General features: G+C 45.3%; 1 protein-coding gene across 3 annotated transcripts in view; it reads left to right on the top strand.

Moving 5' to 3' along the window:
• RHOT1 (ras homolog family member T1) overlaps window positions 1-17,747 on the top strand; it is a 671,689-nt gene that overhangs the window by 188,919 nt on the left and 465,023 nt on the right. For all 3 annotated transcript variants that reach the window (XM_086930896.1, XM_086930894.1, XM_086930895.1), the window contains exons 8-9: window positions 15,437-15,538; window positions 16,596-16,694. In XM_086930896.1, the coding sequence (XP_086787022.1) occupies window positions 15,437-15,538; window positions 16,596-16,694 (201 nt within the window). The remainder of the gene's footprint in view (window positions 1-15,436; window positions 15,539-16,595; window positions 16,695-17,747) is intronic.

The following is a 17,747-nucleotide window of genomic DNA, read 5'->3' on the forward strand; positions in this document are numbered from 1 at the left end:
AATAACTAGATCGTGTTATGCAGCAACATGGAAACGGTTTGTTTTCTACTGTCATAACTAAAGCATGAATCCTCTTGGCACAACTGTACAAAACATTGTCTGTTTCCTTCAGCATTTATAGACCTCTGGCCTTGCTTGTACATCCATACGTCTATATTTAGCTGTAATTGCTGCGTACTTGCAAAATAGGCAACAACTATCTTCGTTCACAGTGCCAGTTATTAAGGAGTTCATGGAAGACCTTAAAAGAGTAATTCCACCTGCACCTACATGGAATCTCAATATTGTACTTACTAGACTAATTGGGTCCACCATTTGATCCATTGCACAAATGATTCTTACAATTCTTATCCTTGAAGCTTGCATTTCTAGTGGCCATTACCTCACTAAGGGGTAATCACTATTAATGATTACTTGTAGGAATGTTATAGAGGGTCCTGGAAGGAAGGGGTCTGGGAGATACAGCAGCATCATTTCCCCCCACCCCTCGGTTGTGGAGGAGACCCGAACCATTTCTGACTGGTGAGATGCACCAAATTTCACCATCAGATGTGGGCTGGACATGACCGACTCACTAGGCAGACTGATGTTTTGCATCAGTGGTGCTCATACAGGGGATGTGCAAGCTTTACTTATGGACATGCCGTTGGATTGCTTTTGCCTCTTCAGCAAAAAGGCAGACTTAACGTTGGAGCGTTTTAAGGGACAGCAAGGGTACGGCCAGATCTGTGGGCCCGTCCATGGCCGATCTATGGCTCCCCACGAACCCCAGTTTGCCCTTTGCTCTTTCTATATCTACGGTAGGGGCTACCAACTTCATTCTGTCCTGCCCAGCATCAGAGATTCTCTCCGACATGGTCCAGATTGCGGAGGAAACTGCAAAAGACCTGCAGTGGTGGCTAATAAACCGCAATTGTGTCAGCGGCAGACCCCTCTCTCTTTCTCACCTGACTAGTGATAGATGCTTTGTTCATGGGCTGGGGAGGCCATCTGGGAGAGGTGGAGATCAGAGGACTCTGGTGTGAGGCAGAGTCCCAGCTCCATACAACCTACTTAAGCTGCTGGTGATCCGATTGGCATTAAAAGGCTTTCTTCCTTCGATCAAGGGAAGGCTAGTTGAGGTGTTCATGGACAACATCCCTGCCAAGTGGTACTTCAGCAAACAGGCCGGGGTTGTGGACCCAGTGTCAAGAGGCCCTGCGGTCTCAGGATGCTTGTTTCCAGTCCAGGGAAGACCTGGCTTGGCAGTTTGGGCTGGTCTGTTCCTGTGAGATTCAGGGTCAAGACTGATTTGCATATGGCTGGGTCTTAATTGGGGTGGTGAAGTGAGCTAAAGAATGATGATGGATTCAGCCCAGATCTTATAGTGACTGAGGGTGAGTTTCTGAAAAGTTTCAGCGCTCTGTCCATCATCATCTTGAGTTTGCCCTGCATCTTTGGCCATGGTTTGAATTTCAGGGCATTTCCCTGGTGGTTCAACATCTGGCAGTCTCTCTGAGCGCCAGAGCAGACTAACTCAGCCGTCGATGCCTTGCTGATTACGAATAGCATCTCCATCTGGAGGTGGTTCAAGTTCTCTTCCAAGGCCGTAGAGAATTTTGGTTAAATCTGTTTGACACTGCTGAGAATCTGCAATATTAGCAGGTCTGCTTACTGGAGTTTTCAAGGTGGCTCCGGCTTGTAGGCGCTTTTTATCTCGGGTGGAGCTCAGACCTCCTGTACACCTGTCTACCGATACTACTCTTGCCCAGAACTCTCAAGAAGATCTGGAATGCCAAGGCCCGAGTCATTCTTGTGGCTCTGGATTTGGCACAAGGAGTTTGGTATCCCGCCCTTCTGAACATGAAAATCAGTACTCTGATCAGGCTGCTCCTTTGGGAAGATGTTCTGTCTCAGAGGCAGAGTCTTGCACCTGAAACTGCGCACCCTCCGCCTTCATGCGTGGAGATTGAGTGACAGCAGTTGACAGCTTTCAACCTTACTCCAGAAGTCTGTGCATATATTTTGGCAGCCAGGCATCTCTCCACCAAGATAATATACGCCTGAGATTGGGACAAATTTGTGACATAGTGTGCTTCTAAGAGCATTGATCCTCTCACCACCATTATGCCAAGTATTATAGTTTGTTCTTTCTCTGGCCCAGGAGGGCAGTGCACTGGACACTGTTAAGGCTTTCTTGTCAGCCATATCGGTTTTCTTGTGGTTGACGTACCAACCTTTTTTTTTCAAGTCACCTGTTGTGATTCTTTTCCTCAAGGGTCTCCAACACCTGTTTCCTCCAAGACCATTCATTATGCCCCAATGGGACCTTAACCTGGTCTTAACTTTCTCATGTGTGCGCTATTGTTACTATGTTTATTGTCTTTAAAAACAACTCTGCTGGTGGCCATAACATTGGTCAAAAGGTCACCGAACTGTAAACACTCTCTCTGCACCCTCCCTACATGACATTCTATCCAGACAAACTGATTCTGAGAACCCCTGCATCCTTCATTCCGAAAGTGGTGAAACCTTTCCATGTTGGCTAATATAGCACCTTCCCAATTTTCTTTGTTCCACCTCACCCTTCTAAAGAAGAGGAGAGACTTCACCCTTCTGGACTCAAAAGTATCATTCTAAGGTAAGGAATCTGCTGCTCAACCAGACATGGCGTTACTGAGGGTAAGTTCTTTTTATTAAAAATTTTTGGAAGACCTTTATTGAGAATGCATTGTACACACAGCCAAAACAAACGCCCGAAGGCTCCCAAAGGTATCACAGAACAATAAGGCAATGCTCGAAGGATCTAGAACAAAAGTACTGAGGTCTAAACGGTGGCAGGATGACATAAAGCAGCACAATGGTCCCGGCATAGAGGATCAGGAGAGGCATACATACATTACACTAAAATACCAGAACCAGCACTTTACCATTGAAGAAAAACGTTTAAACCCAGAGGGAAAAAGGAAAAAGAATAGAAGGCCCATAGAACAAAAAAGAAGTAAACAAAAACCCCACCTCCCACCCCCCACCCTGCACCCCTGCAGCTGGCTACGGCCTAACCCCCCCTAGCAGTGTGCCTGTCGCCCACTAAAAAGGAGTCCCGAAATATAGAAAGTAAGATAAAGGTTCCAACCTATAACTACAATAAATGAAGAGAAGCGGAGGAGGAGCCCACCATCAGTCCCCCGGCATCCCCCTTCCCGTAGATCAATAGTAGTTCAGGATGTTTTGTCCGGTGAAAAACCGCATTACTAGCATACAATATAAAAGTCAGAGTCGGCACCTTGCGTTATCTAAGAAATCAACACACCCCACATCCAATTCGGTCTGCAACGAGGACAACCATAAGACAGCGATAAAAAGCGTTCACCCTTGTCCCGCCTTCACTCTCCCCCCACCGCTAACAGAAATAACCCAAAAAGCGCGAACAGTAGTCCGAAAGGGGCACTTTGCTTCAAACACATAAGCAAGTCAAGAACACTGGAATCCAACGTTCCCTTGATGAGCCAGTAATACACAACCTTCGTAGCATAAAGCGAATCCGAGCCAAAGGAAAAAGTCTCGATGTCCAGCCCCTTCTGGAGCGATCCCCGGGTATCAGGGGGCAAGATGTGGGGAAAAGATTACCATCGTGATCGCAATCCGTGGGTCGCGCTTCGGTCCAGGCAGACACCGTCAACTGCAAAAACAGCCTCAGAACCTGGAGTCCCATAGCCATCACTATTGCGTGAGGCCGCCATCTTGTATGAGACAGGCGCGGGGCAAGAATCATCGCTGTGGTCCGGCAGGTCCGCCATTTTAGAGCACCCCTGTGCAAACATTATTTCGTCAACCTTGCTGATCAGGGTTTGCGCAGAGTAAACCATTTTGTGGTGAAGGGAGACGATTGCTGCCAATAAATCGCCGTAGCCCTGATCACATCCACACTCCCTGCCACTCGTGTCCCTCTGCACCACACATCCGTGACCACTCCATGGCCCCAGCTCCTCAAGGTTATGCACCATTATGCACTTCGTGGTCTCAAATAAAAGCCCTCCAGGTCGGGGCAGGCTGCTCACAGTAAGCGTTGAGTCCACGTTATGGAGAAGAGTGGTATAAGGCTCAGGAAGCGGCCATAAGCAGTGTCCCAAAACCAGCCGCCCTGTTTGAAATCACTGAGGTGGATATTTCGGGAACCTCCCGCTGGTAGCGGGCCAGCATTCAGGCAGCACTCGACAATCCACAGTAAAGGTTCCCGCAGTCACAAAATAACTCCAAATAACATGAGCCAGGCACAATCAGCTCTGTACCTGTAGTCAAGTGAGGCGGGTGGTTCAAATTCGGCCGCGCCTTCCATAGATGGTCCGACTGGTTCAGTACAGCTGCCGACGTCCGATGTTGTTCGCTCCGCAGCCGGCTCCGGTGTCCACTCGAGGCCCCGGTCTCAGGGCCGTTGCGGGCCTCAAACTTCAGTCGAACATTTCTCCACGTTACAAGGAGGCAGGAGCTTCAGGATTTCCCCGCAGGCCGTCGGAGCATAACAGCTACCGCAATGTGCCTTCGCAACGCAGGATCACTGGCAGGATAGTCACGAAGAAGGAGATGGTCCTCGGAGCCGAGGGACTACATGTCCGACCCGGCCGCCATCTTGGCTCCTCCCCCTGAGGGTAAGTTCTTAATGTCATCTGTTTTGTGGAGTTTCAATCAATCAATCAATCATTCAATGAATGAATGATGGAATTTATAGTGCGCCGTAATCGCCCCTGAAGGGGTATCTCCTCGCTAAAGGTGCGGGTATGCAATGCCTGAGAGATCCCTTACCGTATAGTTATGTTTTCAGGAGTTTCCTGAAGCAGAGGATATCTGGGCACTTACGCAGATGTACAGGGAGTGAATTTCAGTACCATGGGGCGAGGTATGAGAAAGCTTTGTGTAGCGCTAATCACTCCGGGGGGTATCTATGCAGGGGTGGGGGATGGGGTATTATGTAGAATTGTCTGGGCAGGTCCAGAATGACTCTAACTGCTGTATTCTGGATAGTTTGGAGGTGCAGGGTGCAGGGTGCAGGGTGCAGGGTGGGAGGAGGAGGAGGAGGAGGAGGAGGAGGAGGAGGAGGAGGAGGTTGCAAGCATGAGTGGTGGTAGTGGGTGGTGATCCAATGGCAGAGAGCCACCAGTAGTTGTCCCACGATCGAGGGTTCTCGCGAAGAGGAGAACTTTGGTTTTGTTGGAGTTGAGCTTGAGGCAGTTGGTTCTTATCCAGTCAGTCATGGCGTTCTGGAAGTTCGCTCTAGTGGTGTCTGCATATTTGGTGTGGGAGAGAATGAGCTGGGTGTCGTCTGCATAGGAGATGATGTTGAGACCGTTGCTGCGATTGATGGGTGCCAGCGGTGTCTTGTGGACATTAAACAGTGCTGGCTGAGTGAGGAGCCTTGGGGTACGCCACAGATGATGCTTTTGAGGGCGCAGCTGTACGGTGGGAGGTGGATTCTCTGAGCGCACCTGGAGAGGATAGTAGCTTGATGGTGTTTGCGTAGATGGCGATGTGGTGAAGTCTTTGGATCAGGAGATGGTGGGAGACTTTGTCGAAGGCCGCTGACAGGTCGAGGAAGATCAGGACTGCTGACTCGCTGCAGTCAAGGATGGCTCTGATGGCATCCATGTCAGCTATGAGGGCGGTTTCAGTGCTGTGGGTTAAGCGGAATGGGAAGGGTCAAGCAGTTGGTTGGATTCCAGGTAGTCTGTGAGTTTGCGGTTTCTTCCGAACCTTGGCCGCTATGGGGAGGAGTGAAATGGGGTGGTAGTTCTTGAGTTCGGATGGGTCCGCTGTGGGTTTCTTCAATAGCGGTTTGACTTTGTTGTGCTTCCAGGATTCCGAGAAGGTGGCGAATCTGAACACTAAGTTGATGAAGCTGGAGAACATGGAGGTTGTGGTTTTGGTGCAGAGAGATGTCCAGTCAGTGTAGAGGGTGGAGTGAGGAGGTCTGGATGGTGTTTCCGAAGGTATCTGGGAAGGTGAATTCTCTGACAGTGTGGGAACTATTCCATATGCGGTTGGTGGACTGGAGGCGGGTGACAAGTGTGTTTTTCTTTGCTTCTTTGCTTCTCTGATGGCGTGGTGGTACGATTTGAGGGCCGTCTTGAATGCTGTGTGGTTGCCTGGTTCTTTGCTGGTTTGCCAGTGTCTCTCCAGAGGTTTGCATTTGCGTTTTTAGGTCTTGCCTGGCGTAAGCAGCGCGCAAGCACTGCCCTCGCCATGGCAAGGGCCTTTTGGAATCGATACGGATTCCAAAGAGTGCACGCTGGGAGACAGATGAGACAGAAGATGTGCATGCAGGGATTGGATGCTTTACTGGCGGCGTGACACTCTGGGGACTTTTTTTTTCGCCGCCAGTAAAGCCAGTCCCCATGTGCACATCTTCTGTCCGCCCTGTAAAGAGCCGTTCACGTCCCATGACAGGCCTCAAAAGGCACACATGATAGGCCACAAAAGGCACCCATGTGTTTATTTTTGCATTGAGCCTTCACTTAAAGTGAAAGTGCGATGCAATTACAAACAAGCAGCTGCCTTTGCTCAATGCTGAGAGCTTGTTAACTTTTCGACAGTAACTTTTAAAGCCAATTTAAAAAATATTTAATATTAGATCTATATTGGTGGCACTTTGCTTTTTACTCAGTTTGCGACTGATGGATGTATTGTGTACCCTAGCAAGATTGTTAATGTCCATATACGACGTGAGCTTCATTTAAAGACCTGCTGCTGAGTTGTCTGCCAATGTAATTGATCTGTGCTATATGTGAATTTTAGTGAAAGTATTCTAAAAACGGATTTTCGGTTTTATTATGAAATATTGTAAAATTATGTGAGGCTGTATGTTGGGTTTTCGAGTTTTTACTGTTTGAAAGACAGCGTCTCAAGTAAACAAATATCCCCCCCCCCGCAACTCACCCCAGTGTCAGCTGTCTTTAGACACAACTTTCGATACTGGCCGATATGTGTTAATTCGTGCACTGATGCCCCGCATCCTGCTGGCCGGGTGAACAACCACTCAGCTTATCATGGAGGTGAATGCTTTGTCATTCCCCAAAACAACCGTGTGCACTGCAGTGCAGGCAATGGCAGCGCACTGCAGCATCCCTTGGTGCAGTGTGCGCACAGTCTTCAATTCATTGTATTGCTAGGGATGCGGCTTCACTGCAACTCCGCCTACAGCTGTGAGACAGGGCACTATGTTGCATTGTGTTACACCACACCACACAGCACAAGACAGCAGAGCACTGCAGCACCCTCCCAGTGCAGTGCTGTACATCATCCTCCGCTCTGTCAGTCGATCATGGAATGAGAATTCACTGCAACACACCACAGAGCTGAGAGACAGGGCACAATCACCAATGCGCTATAGCGCTTTATATTGCGACATGCAGCGCTAGCGGAAGCGCACTGCAGCATCCCCAGTGCGGGACTGTGCATCATGCCCAGTTCTTTGTCAAGTTGGGGATAGCACTTCACTACAACCCAGCGCAATGCAGAGGGGCCGGGCAAGATCACCAATTCACTCTAGTGCTGCAACACAGCCCTAGACGGCAGCACGGGGCACGCGCGTCACCAATATCAAAGAATACATGCAGCACGGGAATGAGCAGTTAAAGTAACCGCCACTCTCAGAGCAGGCACAGTGTTTACTGCATCGACACAGACTTATTGTCGAGCACAACATCTGGGTCTGAGGAAAGGTCACATATAGCACGGACATCGTCACGTGGGTTGAGAAGCGCTAAAACAGAGCCTGGTGAGAGGGACCTTCTCAAACGAAACAACGGTGATGCGTGGAGGGGTAGCAGGGTGTGCTGCAGCTCTGGCACATTTTTCAAATGTAAAAACAAGCAGAATGACGAGAATGCGCCACCATGCTGTAAGAAGACCCTCCTTGACAAAGCTAGGCGCTCTGGCGGGCGTGCAATTAATCTGCAGTGCACAGTGAAGGTGCCAGGCTGGCAGCAGCAGTGGATGCCTTCCCTCACTCGCAGGACAGCGACGGGAAACAGCCACTACAACAAGGCCTTTTCCACGAATGCAGTAACCACGCATGCTTTACAACACATGCGTGGTTACCACTATAACCTTTACCACGCATTCATTTACTACGAAATAAAAAAGGGGGGCTGGGGGGTTCCCCCCCCAACAAAAAAACGAGCGGAATTAAAGAAAGAAGAACACTTACATAAAACGGTCTTCAGTGCCCCTGTCATCTTCAAAAGAGCCTCCACAACGTGGTGGTGAAAGTAAGGGTTGCTGATGAAAGGTGTGCAGGTGTCAGGTAAGAAAACAAATCTTTGTTCTTAAAAATTACCCTGACTTAAAAGTATGAAGTGTTTCTCTCCTTTCCTTCTGTAGACTGACCCCTCTCCATGCCTCATTTCCCTGGATATAGCCTGCTAACGCTAATAATAATATACACATATTTTTTAGCCTATCACTTTCATTATGTACAATGGAATGACATATGCCTAAGGGACGTAAGATGTTTCGTAGATGTTTTTTTCCGTAGAATAATCCTGCATTAAAAAATGCAGCGTGCAAAAGCCACTTGCGAAGTAAAATTTGCGTGGTAATGCCATGCGTGGTACTGGTTAGCGTTGTATAATCATATAACCACACACGCAGAACAGGGGCAGACAGGGCCGTTTCTACCATTAGGCCAGACTAGGCGGTCGCCTAGGGCGGCAAAAGGGTGGGGGGCGGCAGAAAAGATGTGTTTGGGAATCCCTGAACAGCTTTCAACCTCGAAAGCGCTTTGGGTAGCAGCGGCCTTCTACAATTCAACATCATGACGTGACTTCACGTTCAGCGTCACAGGCAGGGGCTGTGTGTGCCGCTATGCAACTTCTGATTTCGCTTTCGACAGCCCTCGGCTCCAGGAACAACCCATGAGTGAACGATAGAAACTTGTCACTGGCTGCACTTTCCGGGCAGTGGCACTTGGGTGAATTTTTGACTGAATTGTATGAAGGCGCCTCTCCACTCCATGTACTCGGACTTTACCCGCAGGCCACAGCCCAAAATGGAATATACCTGCTGACCGCTTGTGGAATCTTTCTGCCAAAGGGTCCCCAGTGTAAGTTACTGAGCTGTATCTGATGGGTTATATGTTACTGTATTTTTTCTGAGCAGGGTACACAACTCACAAGTGGGGGTGTGGGTGGGACAGTTTGGGGCGTTGCTGTTTTTATTCAGTGCCTAATCTCATTCCATACAGCCTTATAGGGTATATGCCCTCAAACTGTTGACTGGTCATCGGAAACTGAATAACGACATATAACCACGGTAGCATGGAAAAGTGTTAGTTATTTGAAATACAGAAATGCCGGTACTATCCCTTTAAAAGTATTGCAAAACTGCTGAGAAGTGTTGGTACTCTCCTTTTCAAGGAACTGCCGATACTCGATACCTGAGGGTACCGGCCCCTTTAAAGCACTGCCCTAGACAGTACATACTCGCTTAATTTAGCAACAGAAGTCTGTTTACAATGAGCTGCACAGCGCAGTTGACAACGGCGTGCAAGAGGTGCAGCAGGGGTGCAGCGCACATCCCTGTGCGTAGAAGGGGAGCCTGACCCTTAAAGGAGCCCCATTCAGCACAAAATCAACGAATATCAGTGAGAAATAGAAGTCTCGTCACATTCTGCAGGGGTGCCCTCCATTTCCCTAACGCCACTGCTGTGAAGGATACTTTCCTAGCGCTTAGAGGCAACACCAGTAAGACACACGCTTTGCAGTGACCGGTAACGTTTCATGTATGCAGTTGAACATGAAATACTATAGAATGAAAGTCATAAAACACGCATAGAAACATACGAACTTTTAAAAGGCACAAATACAACACTGAAACAGTCCTATTTTGATATGGGCAAAATTCACACAGGAAAAAGGAGCTAATGTGTACTCAGTAAGTTAGCTCAGTAAATCGGGCGTCTGCTACGGCGATTTAGGATTCGTTTGTAGATCAGGTCTACAAGCATAGGCAGGGTCAACTCGGATTTTCATTCTTCTTATGCTGAAAGCAGACGCACCAGTGAATTGAGGAATAGGAAAACCTGTCATTTAGGCGGGGAACAGAATTCAGTTTTATATGCAATATGTAAAGTGTTATCCTTGAGTGCAACGTTGAACATGGGGAAGAGTAAGCGTTGGGTACTGAGGTCGGAGTTGCAGGACCTCCGAAGGATGAAGCTGCAGGTGAGCCCTTTGTGGAAACTTCACCTTTGCATGCATGCTTTTGAGTACTGTATTCAAATATTTGAGTAATGGCCCGGCATAAAATATCTTTCAATGAAAAGTAACTCTGGGAGTAAGTAAAACCAACAGCAACAGTTGGTAGTAAAAGTGAACATTAACTATAATAAAGCCAAAAACTGACCGAAATCAGGGAAAGAAGAAAAAATAACCAGTTATAGAATAATACATTAAGAAGGTGAAAATTAATGTGCCAACCAAACACAACGACCCCAAACCATTTAGATTCCAGCCACTGGCTACCCCATAACTGATAAAGGCGCACAGAAATTACGAAAACGCTACACGGCTTAAAAAGTCATGCACATACGCTAAACAAACGCCACAGCCAAAATAACAGATATTGAAAAACAACAAGCAGAATGATTGTGCCCACACATTGAAGTGCACAGTGGTTGTACAGTGCCCCATGAAAATCAACGAAGAAGGTACACGTGACAGTCATCCGCTTCTAACACAGCCATTTTCACATAAAATAACTTTTAAGAACTGGAAGTACATTGGATAGAATCTAAAATAAAGTGATTTGAAGCCTCAACACAGAGAGAGATAAACAGCCTGATTTATGCCCAAGGAGGGGGTTTTGCCCTCGTAACTAGTTTGGGTCTAGAAAGCATATCTTCCTTGGTTCTTTTCCAGACTGTCCTGCTTGATTGTTATCTTTCCCAGCCGTCAACTTCTTCGAAACACCCATGGTCCCACGTGGTGATGTATAAAATTCCGAACCCTTTCGTTCAGCGCCCAGATCTGATTCTATTCACAGTGCAGCGCTACACAAATTTCCTCACAAAGTAAGCCAACAGTCCCATCCTTTTTTCCTCTCCCCGGGAGTCAAACTTTCCTATGACAACTATTTTGTGTCAGTTCTTGCTGCAATGTATGTATGCCCTGTGCCAAATATCCAGACGAGCTGCATGGGGCTGTTAGGGGGAAAGGGGGTGGGTGAAGGGTCGTTCCCTCTATTTAGTCCAGAATATCAGGCTTCTGACGGGCTCGTTGTTCTAGGAAGGCAAGGTGTGCTTTTTTCGGCACAGGAACGAAGCCCCTCGCGCCGCACAGCATGTAAGATCTGCACGTTTAGCCCACTTTTGGGTTCATATATATGCAGGTACCGCAGATTTTTTACATTAAAAATAGTTTATTTTAAAGTGTTTTCGCTGAAGCTCTTTTTGGAAGGAGAACTGCCCACTTCAACCTCGAGCAATACCTCCCACGATGGCATCTTTTAAAAAGGTATTTCTTTCACCATAAACCCCTAACAGACTTCACAAACACGAACCACACACACAAACACAGAAGCATCACATTGTACATGCGAGCAATCCTACACAAACATACTGTCTCCAACACATACACACATCCCTTCTCACACAAATGTCCCGTACCCACAACCCTCGCCCACATATGCACGTAAGCAGCCTTCCACACATACAAGCATGCTTACACACATTATCTCGCTATTTATAAACTCAGGCACACATACACAAGCTCTGTATATAGACACATAAACACACACAAATGATCTCCCTATCTAAACACACGCATTCAAACTCCCCATAGATATCCAAACACACACGACTCCCCACAGAGCCACCTAAGCAAATCACACAAACTCTCTGTAGACACCTAAGCACACATTCCCGCAGACACACCCACAAACATGCGTGCAAACCCCCACACATAGATAAACTCTCTTCCAGACACTGAAGCCCACACACACCCACGCGCACACACTATCACTATGAGTAGTTTTGATTTACTTCTGGCTGCACCAGCTCTCTCTTCATTGAGCCCTTCCTTATTCAGCAGAGCAGCCAGGAGGAACCTGCCTGCGGAAGGGGTTCTCTGCTGTAGCCTTCCTGCCTCACCGCCCCAGTCACAGCTGATCCACAAGTGAGAATTCCACACACAAAATGTTATTCACATGTACCATTTAGCAGACAGTTAGGAATCCCACAATTTGCCTTAATCTTGGCTTTACTATTTTTTTAAAGATTTTTATTTTAACATAGAATTTTAAGCACATTTCAAATCCCATTTGATTTCATTACAAAGTCTATGGAAAGTCTAAGGAAGAAGCCAGGTGAGTAGCTGTAAATACTGCATCAGGTAAGAAGCTCACTGCTTTCCAATTACAGTTGTTTTGTTTCAAAGCCGGAGGTTGTGGGTCCGTTTTGTTTGCTTTCACAAGATGCCATACCCTAGTCACGCTAATATCCAATTTCCGCAAAAGGAAATACAAATAAAATATCTAATGCATTCATTCTTCTAGCTTGGATGACAGGGGAGAGAGTGATGGTAGTAAATGGGAGGGAGCGGCATTTTTCAATTCTCGCCTAGGGCGGCAAAACACCTAGAAACGGCCCTGGGGGCAGACGCAGTGCAGTTAAACCAACGTAAAAAGTGTTTCTTCTGCTGCCTTTTCCATATTAACACTACTTTGCTATAATAAGATTTTTTATTGTAGGTGCATTTTGTTCTTCTTTACTTCACTTGTGTAAAAAACCTTTTCACGTAAAGTAAAAAGTCTAGAATGGTAGAGTGTGGCTATGAATTTAAACTAGGAAAGAAGTGAGGTCACTGGATGACTGTCTCCTGGGACGATGTGCTCCAGTGCAGGAAATATGTTTAACAACTTAAAGCCTGTATGTGTGTGCTGCATGGCTAAACACTTTAGAGGTCCCAAAGGCGAGACCTCTTGGCTATGTCAATGCTTGTTCTGCTTTCAGATCGGGGTGAACCAGTTGGCTTTCTTGTTTCTTCCATTGTTGAGGGTTTTGATGGGAGCGATGGAGTCGGCGTTAGGGGTGATTCATTAAGTCCCCTACAATTGTTTTTGTTTCACATAGAATTCAGTTTGTAGAAACCAATGAATCACTTACCAGGTCTTTTTTGTGTGGGAATGAATTTACTTATTCTGTCTTTGCTCCTGCACATTACTACATTCAGTACTGTGCTTAGTTAACCTGTATTTTACCCAGAGATTAATAAGTTTTGCCCTTGTCAAGAGCTTGCTGTCCATTTGCTTTTTATAGAATCGGGTGAATATGGGTGTAATCCAAAGGTGAGGGAGCCCAGGCGTAATCAAGAGCGTAGTGTGATAATGATCCATCCCTTAGTGTGCTTGGACTGTTTCGAGAGTTTGGCAAGACTGCACCTTATCCAAATCTGGATCCGTGTGCCTCAGACTTATCAAGGGATGCACTCTGTTTCCAGAACTGAATGAGCCTGAGTGTTACCTTGGCGTATCAAGCTGTCTCAAAAGCTGAGCACCCCGAGTATTCCTTCAGAGGCTTTATATTATTTGCTGAAAGTTGTCACTAAACAGTCTAGGGATTGTTTTCTGTTCAGAGTCACCACCCTACAAACTGTTCCAGCACTAGTGTGTAGGACTGGGTCTGAGTTTTTTTCCAACCCATCTTCTGAAATCAACCGCTTCCTCTGATCCTGCTTAAGTACTTGTTTACTATACTGTCAGTGTATTTTATGCTGCCCTCTGGTAGAAAGCTTTACCTTAGGTGTGCACCTTGGTGTGTAGGTAATTAAAAAAAACACTAGCACAGTCCGTTACCCTGCTTGGACGTTAATCAGGTTTTAATCCATCTGCTGTTGGGCCTGAACTCTTCTCGGAATCTTAACTCTTTCAGTCAAGCTAGCTTCACTCCTCTAGTAGGTTTACTGCCATAGGATCTCAGATGCCTGGGTGATGGACTTGTCGTTTAGAATATTTTGTCTTAAAGGGGCCTTGTGTTTTTGTCTATAATTATCCATTTCCTCTTTAATCTTACACACAGCGTTTCATGATAACTTCTTTCTTCAGATTTTGCGGTCTAATAGATTAAGTGACAGCCAGAAGCATATAGAGTGCTCCCTGTTCTCTTTCAAAGCTCTGCACTGGGTAATTTCTGCTCTTACTTTGCTTGCTGTGCCCTTTTCATTCTGGCAGAGGTGGCTCTTAATACCCACTCAGTGGCTGGAGATTCACTTCGTGGGACGGTCACTTCTAAGGCTCTGCTGGGTGACCGCGTTCGGAGTATTCAGCCCACAGAGAATGTATCTTACCATCAAGCTCACAGAAGGTGATGGGAGGCTGCTTACAACATATCTAAGCACTGGCAATAGCTTGTGGTAACAATCCAACCCTTCACTCGTTTGCTCACCATGACATTTGAGTTTGCACTCAGCCATATCCAACACAGTCTGGACCCTGTTCCTCTTGGGAACAGTCCAGCCCGAACTGCCAAGCCAGGTCGTCCCTGAAACCGAACATAAGCAACCATAGACTGGTTCGCCTTAGGTAGGGGCTCATCAGCCGGATAAAACTTGGTTCCAGTGACACAGTGAGCATGGGACGCACGTCTAAGCATACGCCCATGTTACTCAGGGTGGTACATGAAACACACAAAAGGTGATCAGAGGCTGCTTGCAGTAAGTATAACCACCGGAAATAGCTCAGCGTAGCACTCCAACCCATCGTTCTTTAGCTCACCATGCACCTCAGTTTGGAACTAGCCATATGCAAATCATCCTTGACCCTGTTCCCCCGGGAAAAAGTCCAGCTCGACCTGCCAAGCCAGGTCCTCTTTGAACCGTAACACAAATAATCCAGCACCGGTTTCAACTTAGCACCATCATATTTGAGAAGATAAGTACACACTGTGTTAAGTTTTTCGAATGCATTTGGGGTAGGAAAACTAGACCCCAATTCTCCTATTGGTCTTTCTGGCCTGACACCTTTGAGTAATTCTGGTGTGTGTTCTCTCCTTTCTTTAACCCATGTGTGCTGTTGGCATATAATAAACAAAAACTCGTTTTTCCTAACAGCTGTGCACCTTTGAATTCGATAGTGTATATACTTAAACCGTTCTTGTATTAATCCAGTCCGAGATCATTAAATGCCTTTGGATGGTCACAGTGACTGTTATCTATCCCAGATAATTTTTTGGCCACCCTCCGTTCACATCCCCAGCCATATCCCATGGATTGAAGTGATAATTTGGTAGTTTCTCAGATACATTAATGTTTTGCTTTACAGTTTTGTAAATGTGTTTTAATTTGGTAAATATTAATGCACAATATACTGTTTGGGCTGCACATCTGGTTCATCAATCTAGAAACATTGTTAGCTCAAGTGTATTATCATTTATTATAATAAAAGAAATACTATTACCATTTTTTGTCAGTGTTCAGCCAAAAATCTGAAGAACATATCGGAGTTATTCTATTATGCTCAGAAAGCTGTGCTACATCCCACTGGCCCGCTTTACTGTCCAGAGGAAAAAGAGGTAGGTGGAGGTCAAATCTATATTTGTCTTTGTTTCACAGAGATTTCTCAGAAAAATGTAATCACCTCTTTGGCAGCATTTAACAAAACTCCGTTTCCCTCATTCAATTGTGATTCTTTTTTTTGTACAACATGCTGCCAGATCAGAAGTTATTTGCTTTCTAATTAAATAAATTGGCTCTGGAATTATCCTTGTTTGAAGGAAATTACCAGAAATATTGAGGCATTAACACTGTGCATCATTTTGAATAAATAGAATGTCTGGCTTGGTTTCCAAAAGGAGTGCTAATTTGAATCCCTCCCGTAGCGTAGACTAAGTTGCAAAGTTTTGTCTGTGAGAGATTGCGGCTGGATGCAAGGCAATGGATAAACTGTCTGCTACTCTGACATGGAAGGTTGATCATGTGATGTAGTTTACCATTGATCGCTACATGTAGAGTTGGCCCGTCCCACAATCCGTGGTAAACCTGTCTGTGACTATTGATTTGCCTGTTGTGAGGAGCTTAGTAACACTAATGTGTTGCATAATTATTCCGTATTGAAGTTCCAATGCAGATTGTTCAATGAACCTGGAGTGAGAAGACCATCTTCCTCATTTCCTTTTGTATGCAAACTTGAGATGAGTGGCAGTTTAAAAAAAAATATTTTTTAGATGAAAATTCATAATACAGCGGAGAGCGGGTAATTTGAGGTCAATCTTGTGCATGTACCTGATGAAAATGGGATGTGAGACTGTGTCAAATCCTGCAGAGAGGTCCAGGCGAATTGTAGATGCCATGTCTCCTCTGTCAAGGATCATGCACATGTTGTCTGTGACGGCGACGAGTGCTGTTTCTGTATTGTGGTTTGGCCTGAATCCAGACTGCATTGCATGAAGGAGCTGGACGTTGCTGAGGTGGTCAGGGAGGCGTTGGTTAATTAGTTTCTCTAATACATTTGGCGGGTATGGTAGGAGCCAGATGGCTTTGGAGTGTGAAAGCGTGACTGGGTTAGCTGTCATTCTCTGAACATCTCGTAGTAACACATCCATCTTTGTGTTTTTCCTTGGGTTTTTACAGATGAAGCCTGCTTGTGTTAAAGCACTGACTCGAATTTTCAAGGTGTCAGACCAGGATAATGATGGAATTCTTAATGATGCAGAACTCAACTTCTTCCAGGTAGGCTGTCCTGCCAGGCTGTTAACATCTGGAGACTTAAATTGCTTTATTCTAAAATACATTACAGCACATATTGATACATTTTTTCATATTGCCTAAAAAGAAAAAAATTATAAGGACCAATGCAGGCATATTGCTAATAATTTAAAAACCTTGTGGATACGCATAATGTGCATTAAGAATGTTCAGTCAGCACACAATGCCTTTATGGATTGTAAAATAATTGAAATTAATGATTGATATATAACATATAGTCCGTATTCCGGACTTAAAAGGCATCTGCGTGTATACAGAACTATCTTACTTGGGATACAGCATGCTAATGCATTTCAGCTCTAAAGCAGCATCCTTTAGTTGATTAAGAAGTGCCATGATAAAAAGATATTACTCTGTGCATATATGTGTATATATTTATAGATCTATACATATATATCTATATATATATATATATATATATATATATATATATATATATATATATATATATATATATATATATATATATACATTTGAACATGAGAACGTTCTAGAAGCACCAATATGACAAGAACATTTGATAATGTACTGTCGCTTTATAGACATTTTTTTGATATTGAAAAGCACCACTGAAAGTTTGGAAGAAAACATACAGAATCTGAATACAATAAACCCCATAATAAAATTCACTAAATCTGTTAGTAATATCCAGCTTTCATTTTGGGATGTTTGGATAGAACTATCTGAGTCAGGTTTAACCACAAGTGTATTCAAGAAACTAACAAATTGGAATAACTTTGTCATGCCACAGTTTGCATCCCAGAAGATTGGTTCAGAATTTACCAAACTCCCAATTCCTAAGAATAAGGAGAATATCTCAGATGTAGAAATCTGCAAAAATCACTGGAAACATACAAAGGTATCTTGAGAGAGGGTACCCTAAAACAAATGAAATGAAACTTAAACAAGTCATGAGCACAGATCGCAAAAACTTGCTGCAAAAAACACAAGGAGCCAAAACAGACCGACCACTCTTTGTATGTAGGTTCCTAACAACGTCTTTGGCCATCATGAAAA

Source organism: Lissotriton vulgaris, chromosome 7, assembly GCF_964263255.1.
Source record: "Lissotriton vulgaris chromosome 7, aLisVul1.2, whole genome shotgun sequence".
Lineage (NCBI taxonomy): Eukaryota > Metazoa > Chordata > Amphibia > Caudata > Salamandridae > Lissotriton > Lissotriton vulgaris.